Source organism: Folsomia candida, unplaced genomic scaffold (genome assembly GCF_002217175.1).
Source record: "Folsomia candida strain VU population unplaced genomic scaffold, ASM221717v1 Fcan01_Sc001, whole genome shotgun sequence".
In the NCBI taxonomy this organism is placed as follows: domain Eukaryota; kingdom Metazoa; phylum Arthropoda; class Collembola; order Entomobryomorpha; family Isotomidae; genus Folsomia; species Folsomia candida.
Window position 1 is genome coordinate 8,592,252 of NW_019091193.1, and position 14,668 is coordinate 8,606,919.

General features: G+C 36.6%; 4 protein-coding genes across 4 annotated transcripts; all 4 read left to right on the forward strand.

The window, feature by feature from the left end:
* The first annotated feature begins 2,402 nt into the window (after positions 1-2,402).
* Positions 2,403-7,193, forward strand: LOC110841830 (dipeptidase 1). Its single transcript, XM_035846209.1, has 16 exons — positions 2,403-2,786; positions 3,062-3,154; positions 3,225-3,378; positions 3,502-3,528; positions 3,900-4,029; positions 4,665-4,736; positions 4,808-4,868; positions 4,986-5,100; positions 5,464-5,499; positions 5,599-5,668; positions 5,739-5,786; positions 5,924-6,001; positions 6,095-6,145; positions 6,237-6,324; positions 6,389-6,454; positions 6,563-7,193. The coding sequence occupies exons 2-16, from the start codon at positions 3,142-3,144 to the stop codon at positions 6,940-6,942; spliced, it is 1,389 nt and encodes a 462-aa protein (XP_035702102.1). The 5' UTR covers positions 2,403-2,786; positions 3,062-3,141; the 3' UTR covers positions 6,943-7,193.
* A 503-nt stretch (positions 7,194-7,696) lies between these two features.
* Positions 7,697-9,420, forward strand: LOC118436911 (venom metalloproteinase antarease-like TtrivMP_A). Its single transcript, XM_035855575.1, has 2 exons — positions 7,697-9,193; positions 9,255-9,420. The coding sequence occupies exons 1-2, from the start codon at positions 7,741-7,743 to the stop codon at positions 9,326-9,328; spliced, it is 1,527 nt and encodes a 508-aa protein (XP_035711468.1). The 5' UTR covers positions 7,697-7,740; the 3' UTR covers positions 9,329-9,420.
* Positions 9,421-9,659: 239 nt separating this feature from the next.
* LOC110853638 (hydroxyacyl-coenzyme A dehydrogenase, mitochondrial) lies at positions 9,660-11,731 on the forward strand. The gene is made up of 7 exons (XM_022101945.2): positions 9,660-10,003; positions 10,086-10,202; positions 10,275-10,433; positions 10,556-10,856; positions 10,938-10,995; positions 11,379-11,437; positions 11,514-11,731. The coding sequence occupies exons 1-7, from the start codon at positions 9,875-9,877 to the stop codon at positions 11,633-11,635; spliced, it is 945 nt and encodes a 314-aa protein (XP_021957637.1). The 5' UTR covers positions 9,660-9,874; the 3' UTR covers positions 11,636-11,731.
* Positions 11,732-12,765: 1,034 nt separating this feature from the next.
* LOC110863113 (integumentary mucin C.1) lies at positions 12,766-14,596 on the forward strand. Its single transcript, XM_022112351.2, has 8 exons — positions 12,766-13,375; positions 13,492-13,562; positions 13,647-13,685; positions 13,810-13,861; positions 13,959-13,973; positions 14,045-14,167; positions 14,252-14,305; positions 14,375-14,596. Exons 1-8 carry the CDS (start codon positions 12,860-12,862, stop codon positions 14,498-14,500), a joined length of 996 nt encoding a protein of 331 aa, XP_021968043.1. The 5' UTR covers positions 12,766-12,859; the 3' UTR covers positions 14,501-14,596.
* Positions 14,597-14,668: the final 72 nt, after the last annotated feature.

Sequence of the window (14,668 nt, forward strand, 5' to 3'; positions counted from 1 at the left end):
GGCTTAGTATGCGATTATTATTTGTGGCGTTCCACTAAAGCTTAAAATGGTTTAACAACTCTCAAGATTTTCATGGCTGGTTAAAATCAACTTTTTATTCAGACACAATTCCAACGATTATTTATAACAGAATATTTTGGGCTTTGGTAGGTTTAATTACATTTGAATGGAATCAATTAAAGTTGCGATTATTTTATTGGGGATAAAACCCTTTCCCCTTCGCCCACGAGGCAAGCAATATGCATTTTAAGACGTTTTAAGAACTTTTTGTGTATGCCTATTTGTTTGTATTTATCAATATGTACATATTACTAAATATGCTCGAGTTTTGAGCATCGGTTCAATCATATAACACGGAACTGCCAAATTTTCTTGGCATTTTTGTTGCATCGATTGCAAATGGAATTAATAAGTAGGCAGCATCATTGGGTGCATCTATGAACATCTCTTATGAGTTGCTCTACACTTTTTAGGGTTACTTTTTCAAGTCGGTTTTATTTACTAGTTTAGCAGCGAATGACACCAGACACCCCCGCACGCATCGTACAACGGTGTCCAGTTAACCCTATAATAATAATGTCCATTCAATGTATGTCCATCTGCACAAAGGAAGGCCGGCATTTCCACCCCGTTAATATTAATTTCCTGAATTTGCCATTACAATGTAGCGAAATGACACGTTTCATATATCAAAACTTTTAAATGTGGGCAATAGCAGTGACAGTATCCTTCTCGTAATATGGTTAGTTGGGCACATATTTTAAGGCGAGGACTTTTTTATTTGCTTGGAAACGTCTTGGTTCATTCGGAATTGACTTATGTATTTGCTCATAGAACTGCATTGCCATACAGACGTATAAAAGCGAGCACTTAACGAGAACTAATTTATATCAGTCTCGAATGGGGTATATCTGTTCCAATGCTTCGACAAGCTGCAGCTATTTATTTTACATAGAATCCCTTTTTAAGCTGGCATTCAAATGACCAAACGAAATCAAAACAATGGCTGAGATACATTTTATGCACATTGGATGCATAGTAAATTGGATAAGACGTATATTAAAATGATCATTATTGGTCCGAGCTGGTAGAGCTGGTCGGCTCCTTCATTCCTAACTATTAAATACAACACGTAATTCAATTTGTCACGGAACTGGATTGCCTGAGTCAAAATGGTTTGAAATGCATAGTAGTACGACGTATAAGAATACGAGTTCTAAGGGCAGGGTCACGTCTCCTAATCTTGACTTAATTTCTCACTTTTCCCAATTTCGTATTCAATTGCAAGCCCGACCCAACTGATTGACGGCGAGACAACATTATTAGGAAAGGTAAAAGACATTCAAACTTCCTAAAACGAACAATGTTTACCCGCTGGGCTTCAGATTTTAGAGCAAGATATCCAATAGGACAAGTGAAGATGTAATATGCTCCATTATGCTTCCAACGTGTGCTAAATGTAGAGATTTTTAGCGATATGAATGAAATAGTTGCCAATTAATATGCATTCAATGCAAGAGCGTAAAATCCGTCGTATCTTGATAATCATAATACTTTCATGAAAGGATCTGCAGTTAATAGTTGGGTTGGAAGAAGACTTATGTATTGGTACTTAATAATGATTAATTTGCGTCTACGTAGAATAAAGGGTATCTCAAATATCGCAGTAATAAGAAAGAGGTTCTTGAGGTGAAAAGTTCAATTGATTTAATCAATTGAAAATTAATCGTTAAACCGCCTGCAACTGATCCCAAATTTCTTAATTTGGATCGGAGGGCATCCTTATCAATAAATGATTTGCATCTCCTTAAAGAATGGAAGTGCATATTTAAGTATGCACACATACTTATGTATAAGGTTTGGTTGTCGATATTGATTTACTGTTTTCACTGAAGATGCATCACAAAAATATGCATGCACGTACATTTCATTTTTGCGTGGTACATTTATTTTGATCTCATTTATATGTAAGTATATGTACATATGCATTCCTACATATGTTTATTTACATATGTACATATATATTGCTTCCGGTAAATTTTCAGTTTATTTGGATTAACCGTTGAAACTGAATATTAACAAACGAATTAAATGTACAATGAATCGTATCTACGCTTGAAATCAGCGTTAAAAAGTCTGGACGATCGTATCACACCGTCAAGAGTGAATTTTACAATATCTCGCACGTAAAAAGTAATAATAACAATATATTAAGCAAAACAAAACTACCAAGGTTGTGCAAATCCGCTATATGGACATATCGTTGAATATCCTCCTTCCAAATGAAGTGGCCAAACAATTCATTACTGATTAGATACTTTTATAACATACGTATCATGTGCACATGCATATGTAGGTATACGCATACTACTGCCCATTTCACTGCTTTACTGGTTCAGGTGTTTGAGAATCCATGCACATTGCGCATTATTAAGTAGATCAGATATCAGTATATAAAAAATCAGTTGAAAAAATTGAATCCAAACTATATAAATCTCATCAAGATAAGCTACACAACGCCGACGACATTCTCACTCATCCAACAAAACGATTATCACGTACAAATATTGATTATCCTTGACTGATTGTATCAATTTGGCATTATCCACTTTGACGGGTCATTTATTCGGTAGTGAATAAGTTGTCAAATAGAAAAAGCTTGACATTCCTCAACATCATCGTCTCTTCGTTAGTGATTTTTGGCATTCGCTATACACACAATTAGCAAAAAAAATCAAGTATCACCAGGATCCAAATTTGTCTCATCCAGTAGGATCTCAAAGAAGGTACATACATATCTAGTAGACATATTCAGGTTATATGCACATACATATTCGTAGTATTTGTCCTGGTGGTTGAAATAAGTGAACGTAATCCGAGATCAAATTTCTATATCTGGTAAGCCAAGTTGTTTCAGACCTAATGTCTGAGACAGACATTTGGCTCATTTCCCACGTTTTAATTTTTGCAATACGACTTTACTATTTTCTGCACTGGAATCATTCTGATGTCAATTTCTGTGTTGTTTAGATATGCTTAAACTTTTCAAAATTTATTATAGTTGAAAGAAGAAACTATACAGAATTCTGAATTCCAAGTCAAAATTCGGCGTCTCTTTTGGAAAATCCTACAAATATAAAAATGCCCATAAAAGGTGAGCTGTGTTAAATATTATTAAGATTATTACAGGCATTTAATATTTGCACTTGTTTTACAACGGACAGCGAAACAGATTGGAATATCAATTGTAGCTGCTGCTGCCGTTGTCACTGTAATTGTCACAGTTGCCGTTGTGACTACAAGAAATTTACAGGATGAGCCTCAAAGTGCAGCTCAAAAAGCGTCTCGGATCTTGGAAAGGATGCCTGTTATTGACGGGTTCGTTTGTAAAATCTAATTTGATCGATATACCAAGCTTCTCAAGTCGACTTGGATTTAAGAAAAAAAAGGAAAACATTGTATAGTATTTTATAACGTATATCCACAAATTTGTATTCGCAGGCATAATGACTTTCCGTGGAACGTCCGGTAATGCGACAAATGAGTTAATTTCACGCAAATTCTAAAACTCAGTTTACATGGCATTTCCTTTAAATCTTACTTTATTGGTTACTTGTTTAAGTAACCATGACCATTTTAGAGGTCATTTATTCTAATTTGAAAATTTCTATTATTTTTTCTGAACGTTGTCATACTTGCTGTTATGACAACACTATACAAATGACCAATAACCAGAATTTTCATGTGAAAAAATGCGCAAGCATTTCACGGAAATTTCATTGAGTTTGAGTGAAAATTACTCGTTGTTTTTACGATTGACGTGAGAACTATTTTGTGAAATTTGTCTTAAATTTTCACGCGGAGGCGATTTCACGTTTTTTCCTGTTTTTTTCATTAAGGAAGCTAGTTCATAATGACTTGAGCAAGGTCAATTTCAATAGTGATTTGACCCAAGATCCGGTGTGGGCAAATCATCCAGAGTCTTATACCGATATTCCACGTTTGCGGAAAGGGATGGTTGGTGGTCAGGTGAGTCGTAATCATAAATTAATTTAAACTACTAAATATTTAATGAGCGTGAAAGGGAGATGAGGCGAAAGAAAATTAATGATTTTATTTCCAGTCAGTGTTAGGAATAAAAATTAGCTTTCTTGAGTAGCTAGAAGCCGTGTAATGAGGTGTATAAACTCTCGAGTGGCATGTTGATCGCCTGTTGCTCCCAAAAATGGAAGACGACTATGTTGCCCTGTAACATTTTAAAAATTTACAACAAACTGTTATGACAGTTTAAGGGTGCGAGCATGTAACCATAAAGAATGAAAAACTCGGTAGAATTGAAAATTAATTCCTTTAAAGTCCACACGTTTAATTGATCTCACACAAATCTGTGTCTCACACCCACGGTTACGTAGGTCATATGAAGATGATACACAGTTACGTATATGCATACATATGTTGTTGGGCTTTATTAAATTCATATGTATGAGCAAGTTTTATTCGTATTTTTGTATCGAAATCGTCTCATTTCACGCTTTCGTGTTATTACTAATAAACTGCCCTTCCTTAAAAGAGCCGATATTTCACGAAATTAGAACACATTAACATTTATTTATTTCTTGATTCAATGACCTGCATTATGATGATGATGAATGATTGGAAAACAGTTCTGGGTGGCGTACACATCTTGCACGAGTAACTACAAGGATTCTGTCGCCCAGACACTGGAACAAATTGATGTAATCATTTATAACTACTACGAGTAATTACTTGTAAAACTGGTCGTGATTAATAACAACTTTTGGCTTAGGTAATTCGACGCTTGGTTTCTGCTTATCCTAACGATCTTTACCTAGCCAAAAGCCCTGCTGGTATGACTGATAAAATGTTGCGCGTACATGTTTACGTATATTCAATGAGCGTTGATTATTTCGTATTTCAGGGATAAAATATTTTACTGCGAAATCAATTTGTGATTTGTTTTTCAGACATTGAAACGGCAATTCAAAATGGAAAAATTGCAAGCCTGATAGCAATTGAAGGAGGTCACAGCATTCAGTCCAGTTTTAGCATTTTGAGATTGATGTACGACATGGGAGCTAGGTGAGGCGTGAACGTACTTAAGACATGTTCAGTGACTAGAACCTCATGTAGAATTTACTATATCCAAAATTGTATGCAATTCTGTCAAATTAGACAATTGTATATTATTGTGGAATAATAATTCCAAGTCAGATGTAATCTGTTTCGTTAATATGTTGAAAAAATTACACAATGCAAACTATTTAGTCGTATGAATCGACATTATGTAGTAACGTACGTTTACCAAATTTTCGGCTGTAGTAACTTTTAAATTTTAAATTTTACCTTGGGGATCAGAATCACGGAGGATGACAGAATTATGCCAAATTTTTAGCATAAACTTGGCTATAAAGTATTACAGATATTTTTCCTTTATCCTGACAGATATATGACCCTAACTCATAGCTGCAACTTGCCATGGTACTTAACTACCTTATGTGGAACTATATATTTTAAATGATAATACATGCATCCAGTGTATTTATAGCTATCAAATATTATATTTTTTACCAATTCTAGGGCGGACGCTTCCCCAGTAGACGGAGGAACTATTCCCCCAGCTAATGACGGTTTATCCGGGTTTGGACTGGTAAGTCCGGAAGAATAATTTCTAATTTTTACTTATTCAGGGTTTGTAATGATATGAAAATTTTCCACAGAAAATTATTGACGAGATGAATCGACTGGGAATGATGGTAGATTTATCAGTGAGTTTGGTTTTTGTTGACTATTTTATTTGCTTACGAAATCCGCTTACGACTTTTCTTACAGTGCTCAATACTGTTTTATTAAAAGCACATCTGTACCTAGTAATAAAACATAACTTTTCTTATCTTATCATCAGCACGTGTCCGTTGCGACAATGAAGGCTGCATTAACCCGTTCAAAAGCTCCTGTTATATTTTCTCATTCTTCTGCAAAGGTTCGAAATCCTATCAGTGATAATAGCAAGATATTACAAATATTTATAAGACAAGATTACACGATCATCTAAATTTTATCCCAATTAATGCAGGCGATATGTGACCATCATCGCAATGTGCCTGACGACGTACTTCGAATGGTGGTATGACAACACGTTTTTTTAAGTGTGCATATTTATGTATTATGTGCTATGATCTATGAAAATGCATAAATATTAATAATTAATCCAATAGAAAGAACATAACGGAATTGTAATGGTAAACTTTTACAAGTCATTTGTTCGGTGTGATGGTCAGAACGCGACAATACAGGACGTAATCGGTAAGTTAAATTACATTTTCATAAAAGTCAAAATAATAGTACGTGTTTTACGTTTTACATATAGAACATATTGAGCACATCAGAGATGTGTCTGGAGTTGATCACATCGGTATCGGAGCAGATTATGATGGTAAGTCGTATAGGGTTTTAGTTCTATGTATTGAAAATTCTGAGCGGTTTAAATATACACTGTTCGTATTTGCATAAAAAATTCAACTGTATTTTTATGCATTATTAGGCGTTGATCGCGTCCCAATCGACCTTCCAGATGTCTCATCTTATCCAGCGCTTTTCGAAGCACTTGTGGCAAGAGGATGGGGGGACGAGGACCTTGAGAAACTCGCTGGCAGAAATCTGCTTCGTGTTTTCAGAGATGTTGAAAGTGTCCGTGATGCCCTGGTCAACCAGCCCATGAATCAAGATGTCATCAAAAGAGCAGATGTTGAGCGTGCCAATATTAACACAAGCTGCATTACTGCTTCATTTATTGACGATGTCAATGTCAATGAGGTGGAGAACAATAGTACATCAATAGAAACTGAAGTTGTACTAGACGGCAACGATGTGGCCAACAGAACCAGACGCCATATTATGAACTATGAGGAAAGTGAGTTATGAGGGACTTTGAGCATCAAATACTCATTTATGTAAATGTCTATAACTATTAACTATTGACCTTCATATAATATTCAGCGACAATGCCTTGTAAGAATAAATCACCTTTTGAATTTCATAAGTTATGGATGTATCAATTACTTATATGCTACTGACATATGCATAGAATTTAGTTTGATATATTTTTCAATTTATTCCCGAAGGTTTAATAATACCGATCCTATCCAAACATTAATAAATTATTATTACATCCACACCAGACTTCACAAACGTTTCATACATCTTTGTATGTCAATTGTTATTTTATTTGTCATAAATCGATCTGGATCTATGAAATATATAGTGGGTCTGTCACAAAGTTTCGATTATTTACAGCTTTACAGCACGCCGACGCCAACCGTCGGCGGTAACAACCGCCCCATATCACTTATCCTCATCGCTAATCCTAAACATCATTATACATACGATACTACACGATTTTCTGGGACATTCAGAAACTGTAAAAAAACATAAGTTGTAGGATTTAATTCATTTAAATGTATTTTATGGAATATAGTTCATTTTCTTTGTATTTTTTTTGGGCGACCCGGCGTGAAGTCGGCGTGAAAGCTACCAGTAGTAGCCTGAGTTTATGTCTGAAGATTAATCATTGTCCTACTTGGTTAATCTACTAAATGTCAATTTGTATAGTATTGCCATATTTCTGGAGTTACGAACCCATAATAGCTGTCTATATAAAAATGATCGATAATCTCCAAAACTCATCATTTTCCAGCCACTTTTACTGCAATAACAATAAGTATGAGATCCACCCTTCTTCTCCGCTGTGCAGTTTTTACTGTGGGGGTTATTCTTTCCACAGTAAGTGCTGCTCCAAGTCCAACCCCCGTCCAAGTACAAGTAGTCCGTCGACACGTTGCCAAAAGATCTGCGAACGACGACGACAACGTCGCGTCCTCCTTCTCCGTTAGAGTTTCTGGTCAAGGTCATAATTACAATCTTGCCCTGGAAGCTCCTTCAGCGTCTGTTTTCTCTAAAAGCTTCAAATACAATGTCGCGAAAGACGATGGCAAAGGAAATGTCATTTTCGTAGACGACACACCCTCGCAAAAACACCTCCGAGAGATTGAGGAAAAGTTTTACATTGATCAAGATTCAGACTCTGCCATGAGCATCAGAAATACCGAAACTGGTTACAAAGTACACGGAATTATGAATAATTTGGCCATCATCCCTTCCAATAATGACCAATACAATGTTTTTACTGTCAAAACTGTTTCACCAGAGTCAAAATCGAACAACAACGATTTTGTTGACCTACACAGGAACTTGACATATCCCAAAATTAGCACACGTGCCACCATTACTGCTGAACCCGAAATTTGGGTCATTTTTGATTATGAAAACTCGCAACAATTTGGTCAAGATCGTACCAAAATCTTGGACTACTTGGGGGTCTTTTTTCACGCAATTAACAACCGATACGCCACTTTCTCCGAGCCCAGCATTGCTTTCAAAATTTCTGGAGTGACCACAATCGCCACTCGCGACGCACAACCTTATCTGGAAAGCAACAAAGTACCCGACAAAACTGGAAGCGATATTGACAAAGTCTTGGACAGCTTTTCTACCTGGGCGTATACCAACCAAGCTTCTGGACCCAAATTCGATATGGCAGCGGTCATCAGCGGAGTGGATCTTCAAAGCAAGGACAGTAGTGGAGTATATTCCAAAAGTGTCGCCGGCTTGGCATATCTTAGTGCTGCCTGTTGGAAAACTACTACCCGTTGGTATGCCACTTCGGTGACTGAAGATTTGGGCGGATATTACGACGGCATGTTTAGCGTTGCCCACGAATTCGCCCATAATTTAGGGTCACCACACGACGGTTCGGGTGATGCAGCCAGTTGTTCCTGGGACGAGGGTTACATTATGAGCTACAAAGGATGGGGAACAACCAACAAATTTTATTTCTCCCCGTGCAGCATTAACCTTATGAAAACCTACATTTCCTCGAACCAGGGGTCATGTGTTAAAAGCATTCAAGCGTCGACCAACATCCCTCTTTCAAAAGATAACGTGGGAGACCGATATGACATGAAGGCGTTATGCGTAAAGTACACCAAGCAATCAAGCGCTGTCCCTGAACCAACCAAAACTCCAGCAGAATTGTGCAAAAATCTGTCATGCAGATATCCAACCCCAAACAAGCCGGAAGGCTATTATTCCATCGTCACATTGAACCACCCTCCAGGTCACAAAGCTTTCATAAGTTTGTAATGAATGAGACTTTTTACAAATATTTAAATTTACAGGTGATAACACCCCTTGTGGTACTAGTGGGGGGAAATGCGTTAATGGAAACTGTGTCACCCCGACAATTGGTTAAGCCTACGATAATCCAATGTGATTACTCAAAATTTCGCTGATTTTAAAATTTGATCATAAAATAAAAAGTAATCTATGATGCAAAAAAATCTACTTTATCATGCATTTACGTGCATGCATTGTTTTCATGAAAATTGAAATATATACCTAACATCAAGGATATTTGTCCATTCAACGGATCTCTCCTCTTCATGAAGAGATAGGAGGAGGATGATGATGATGATGGCTATGTACATAAATATTTGTTGATCTTGTGGGGCATATAGTTATGTAAGTAGTCTTCATATAAAGTTGCATTTATGTTTGTATACTATGCACCATTATTGTAAACCTGCTGCTGGAGTTGGATTTGGTATCTATGTAAAAACTATCTGGACAAAGTTCAAGTTCCAAACAAGCTCAAATTTTCCTCATCTGTTGTATATTCGTTGTGTTTTTAGTATTAAATTACTGTCTCTAAGAATCTTTATTTATTGGCTGATTTAGAGAGCTTTTACATAGAGCACGACGATACAATCCGTAAAAACATAGCATTTATACAGTAAAAATGGCACTCCACTTACTGAAACCGGTGCTCGGGAATAATGGCCGGTCGTTTTGTACCTCCACGCTTAAAATGACAATAAACAATGTCACTGTTATCGGAGGTGGTACAATGGGGGCAGGAATAGCACAGGTAAAAAAACAATCACCCATCACACCTATGTATCTACATAATAATGAAACCATAATAATTTGCCAAAAAACAAAACCATTAGGTCGCCGCAGCATCCGGTAACACTGTCAATTTGGTGGATGTTAGTGACAGTGTTCTGCAAAAGTCGAGAGCAGCAATTGAAAAAAGTTTGGCGAGGGTGGCTAAGAAACAATTTAAGGTAGTGCGCTTTCGGGACAATAAATGTGTACATGTACATAAAAATACCTATGCTAACTTTATATTTGTATAGGACGACCCAACCAAAGGAGAGGCTTACGTCTCTCAAGCTCTATCGAAACTTCAGTACATCACAGATTCGAAGAAAGCTGTTGAAAATGCAGATTTAGTAATCGAAGCCATTATCGAAGACCTTCAACCGAAAATAGAACTGTTTGAAAAGCTGGACAAGGTATGTACAATAAGCAGTGTACATATAAATACATACACATTTATGCATGTAACTAGGTAAAAATACATGGTATCAAAAATGGTAGCAATAGATTTAGTAATTCGGGTCCAATTTTCACACAGCTTGCTCCACAAAAGACAATTTTTGCCAGCAACACTTCTTCCATTCCAATAACTGAAATAGCGTCAAAGTGTACAAGAAAGGATCGGTTCGGAGGGCTTCATTTTTTCAGTCCTGTCCCGATGATGCGGCTGTTGGAGGTCATTCGCATTTCAGACACTTCAGACGAGACTTACCATAAAATGGATAACTGGGGAAAGTCCATCGGAAAAGTTACCGTGACCTGCAAAGACACGCCCGGATTCATCGTCAATAGACTTCTTATTCCATATTCAATCGAGGCTGTGAGAATGGTTGAAAGGGGTAACGCTTACAAATGTTTATAAATACATAAGTTAGATGCATTTGGATTTCAACTGAATTTTAACTATTGTCGCGTCACAGGAGATGCTACCCATCAAGATGTTGATACTGCAATGAAGTTGGGTGCTGGTTATCCTATGTAAGACATTTAAATATTTAGTTTATTACGTTCACACGTTTAAGGGTAGATTGCATAATTGTTGGAGAATTTGTGATTCGAGTATTTTTCTTCTCTCGCATCTTCCCGTTACTATAAATATAAAATTGTTTTTTGACCATCTATAAACTCCCTTTCCCCAGCGGGAGGCAGTACACGAAATCGGGATCAAACTAACCCTTACTTTGCAGGGCCAATTTTTCTGGATCTTCTTGTATCGTTCTTAAACTTTTTAATCGAGAGGGAGTGAAATTGATTGGATTTAATAAATAAGCAAATACTCGAAACACAAACTATCCAGAATAGATTAAAAAGTGTGAAATCCACGTTTATTTTTTTCTTTTACCTTAAATTTTGTTAACCAGGGGCCCGTTTGAACTCGCTGATTCCGTTGGTGTGGACGTTGGATATTATGTAGCAGAAGGTACATATCTTAATAGTGCTCGAATATGTATACTGTTTATACACATATTCACGATGCTTTGATATAATAATTATAGGCTGGTCAAAACGGTTTCCCAATGATCCGCTTTACAAGCCATCCGAACTTGTGAGAAAGATGGTGAAAGAAGGGAAGTTGGGTCGAAAGACTGGAGAAGGGTGGTACAAATATCAAAAGTAATGATTATTCAAATAAGATCGTAACAGGTTTAAAAATGATCGATCATATTTTTTGAAATATTCAATAAATGGACCAGTTACCTAAGGCTAATGTAAATCATGAATAATTTAATGCATTATTTGCAACACCAAACATACATACGCATGTAAATCGGATTAATGATCTGTGATAAGTATTTGATTTAAATCATTCAAAGTTTGCTACAGGTGAAGCCTGTCCCGTTTCTTTATATGTACTTAAATGATTAGCAAAAAAATTCTATTCTAAATACCAAAATCCATATTTGTAAAAAAAATTATGAAGCAACAGAAGGAAGATGCTCATACAAATTTATCCGGACTTGATCAAGTCACTTAATGAATTCCCAATTGCTCAATTCGGACAATAGATATCAAGGTCCATCAATACTGGACATGTTTATGTACATATGTATGCATTGGGATTATATCGTTTATCATGTATTGGTTCCGTTCAATTTGTGACGCTAATGGCAGGTGTATATGCACATAATACGAGAACGAGTCGTGCACATGTCGTTCATCGATTATCAACAGTCCGTCCTTATTAAATAGTTCCACTGACGTCAATTAAATAAAATTCTTCGTTCGCTCTAAATCCTGGAGATTTTCAAGTTCGTATCAAAACGATTAACGATAGAAAAAGATAAGGTTACTTTAATCTAATGAAACCTAATGATTAATCGTGATTTTCAAACACTTACATACATCAACATTGTCGAATAATTCCATCCCAAACTAATTTTTTATAAACTCGCAACAACATATTCATAATCTTATGAAAATGACTAAATAAAAGCAAAATCTAATAATCAGATTGTTGTGACCAATTTATTAATGCATACATGCATGCAATACGAGGAATTGAATCTCAATACCCAGCTTCAAAAATGTCATAAAAATTCCAGAGATGAAAACGAACTGTGTGACTGATATGCTTTACAATAAGTAATTGACGCAATTGCCTGTTTGATTGATTGTTCTTATAGGATAGCACTCTCAATTCTTGCATATTGTCATGCTCAGGACATGATGATAAGAAATGATAAGCATGCTTATATTCACTCAATTGGTATTGTCATAAAAATCTCATCTTGAATATAAAACAATTGATTGGGTTAAAACTCTCCCACTTTTGTGAACGATTTTCATCTTTCACTCGCACATATCACAGTGATTCATTGGGACGCGTTGACAAATTTCCATAATGAAATTCTTAAAGCATATGACCATTTTCTCACTGGTAGTTTTGCTACTAGTCGGTCACGCCTTATCTCAAACTACGGAGGAACCACCAGAAACAGAACCCACCCTTGGCCCCACAGATGTAACAACCGAACAACCAGAAACCGAACCAACGGAACCACCAGAAACAGAGCCCACAGTTGGACCAACAAATTCAACGCCTAGCCCCACAGAGGAACCCACGGAAGCCACCACGGAGGAGACTACAGAGCCCACCACCGAAGAACCAACGACTACTCAACCCCCTCCGTCGACTACGACCACCGCACCCACAACGACTAATTTTCCAACAACAACCAACCCCATAACAACGACAGAATCTCTTTGTAATCACACCGCACCGGATAACATTGATTGTCCGATCGACGCCCCTGAAGGCATCCCAACTTATTTGCCATATCCATACGATTGTACCCGGTTTATTGTTTGCACGAACGGAGAGCCGGAGGCTGAGTGCTGCCCGGTCGGGACTAGATGGGTAAGCTTATTTGGACAAACCTTGTCCAAGTTGATGCACACCGCAAAAGTGGTCCATAGTTTATTATGTGGTCATGATCTTGAGTTCGTTTCATGATTTATTTTTCATTTGGCTAGGATCAAGACCTTACGACGTGTAATCACCAGGACGCTATTGATTGCGTCATCGTGACCACGCCTATCCCTACGTAAATAATTTCACATACCCAGACGCTAATTTTTTTAGACATTAGCCAGGAAATGATTGTAAATGCATTTTTTCTTTTTAACAGCACCACTACGACAACTACTACCACAACCACAACGACTACGTAAGTTGGACTTTAATGCATATTTACGTATGTATGAAGTAGTTAGAAAATATATCCGATCCGTCATAGTATAGACTTGCATGATTAAAGTGTGTAAATCTCATTTGCATACCATTTCCTACAGAACCACAACAACTACGACCACTACAACCACGGAACCACCCACCACCACAGATGTAAGATCATAATATGCATGCACAGCACTAATTTGTAGTACGGACTATGCTTGGAACTTGAATAATAATAATTCTTTTTTTAATTTGTTTTCAATAGAATCCGGAAACTTGGGTAAATATGCTTATACATTTGAGAGAATATTTGGCTATGCGCATGTTCTTCATGTAAATATTTTTATGCAGATTTGTCCAGATGGATTTGAAGGACCTGTCGGCCATCCGTATAATTGTTCATTCTATTACATATGCGATGACATTGATCGGCCTTGCCTTCTTCTTTGTCCGGACGGTTTTTATTTCAACCCGGTAATTTTTTCATTACAAACTTTCATCTTGATAAGCGTCATAGTAATGTAGTTATCGAAACTAATGTTCAATTTTAAAATGCAGCAAAAGGGTGAATGTGATTGGCCTTTTGAAGTCCCTGAGTGTCAGGGCGGCACAGTAAGCCGATTTTCACATTTTTTTTAAATTAACAAAAAACAATAATTAATACATAAATGTCCTTTTTAGCCGCCACCTGTCACAAGAAACTACAGGAACATGAAACGCGTTCACACAAATCCTTTGTCCATGCACATTGCTCCTGTCCAAGAGGAGTGCTTAAATCGAGAATTTGACTACTGGTCTTATTCATAAGACTATAATTGCTCATTAGATTTTTGTACTATGTAAATAGTTTGTCATATTTTTATTCCTAGCCAAATAAATGAATATTGAAATTAAGATCACAAACATTGGTTCGTTGCATATGTATTTGCATTTGCATTAAAACACCTTTTCCTAAGAAATTTGTAATTTTGCGAG

Coding starts and splice junctions, on each gene's coding strand:
- LOC110863113 (XM_022112351.2), top strand. CDS start 12,860: ATGAAATTCTTAAAGCATATGACCATTTTCTCACTGGTAGTTTTGCTA. Junction 13,376..13,491: donor GCCCGGTCGGGACTAGATGG/GTAAGCTTATTT, acceptor TCATTTGGCTAG/GATCAAGACCTTACGACGTG. Junction 14,306..14,374: donor CTGAGTGTCAGGGCGGCACA/GTAAGCCGATTT, acceptor TGTCCTTTTTAG/CCGCCACCTGTCACAAGAAA.
- LOC110853638 (XM_022101945.2), top strand. CDS start 9,875: ATGGCACTCCACTTACTGAAACCGGTGCTCGGGAATAATGGCCGGTCG. Junction 10,857..10,937: donor TGTGAGAATGGTTGAAAGGG/GTAACGCTTACA, acceptor GTCGCGTCACAG/GAGATGCTACCCATCAAGAT. Junction 10,996..11,378: donor TTGGGTGCTGGTTATCCTAT/GTAAGACATTTA, acceptor TTTGTTAACCAG/GGGCCCGTTTGAACTCGCTG.
- LOC118436911 (XM_035855575.1), top strand. CDS start 7,741: ATGAGATCCACCCTTCTTCTCCGCTGTGCAGTTTTTACTGTGGGGGTT. Junction 9,194..9,254: donor CACATTGAACCACCCTCCAG/GTCACAAAGCTT, acceptor TTAAATTTACAG/GTGATAACACCCCTTGTGGT.
- LOC110841830 (XM_035846209.1), top strand. Junction 4,030..4,664: donor AAGGGATGGTTGGTGGTCAG/GTGAGTCGTAAT, acceptor ATTGGAAAACAG/TTCTGGGTGGCGTACACATC. Junction 6,325..6,388: donor GACAATACAGGACGTAATCG/GTAAGTTAAATT, acceptor TTTTACATATAG/AACATATTGAGCACATCAGA.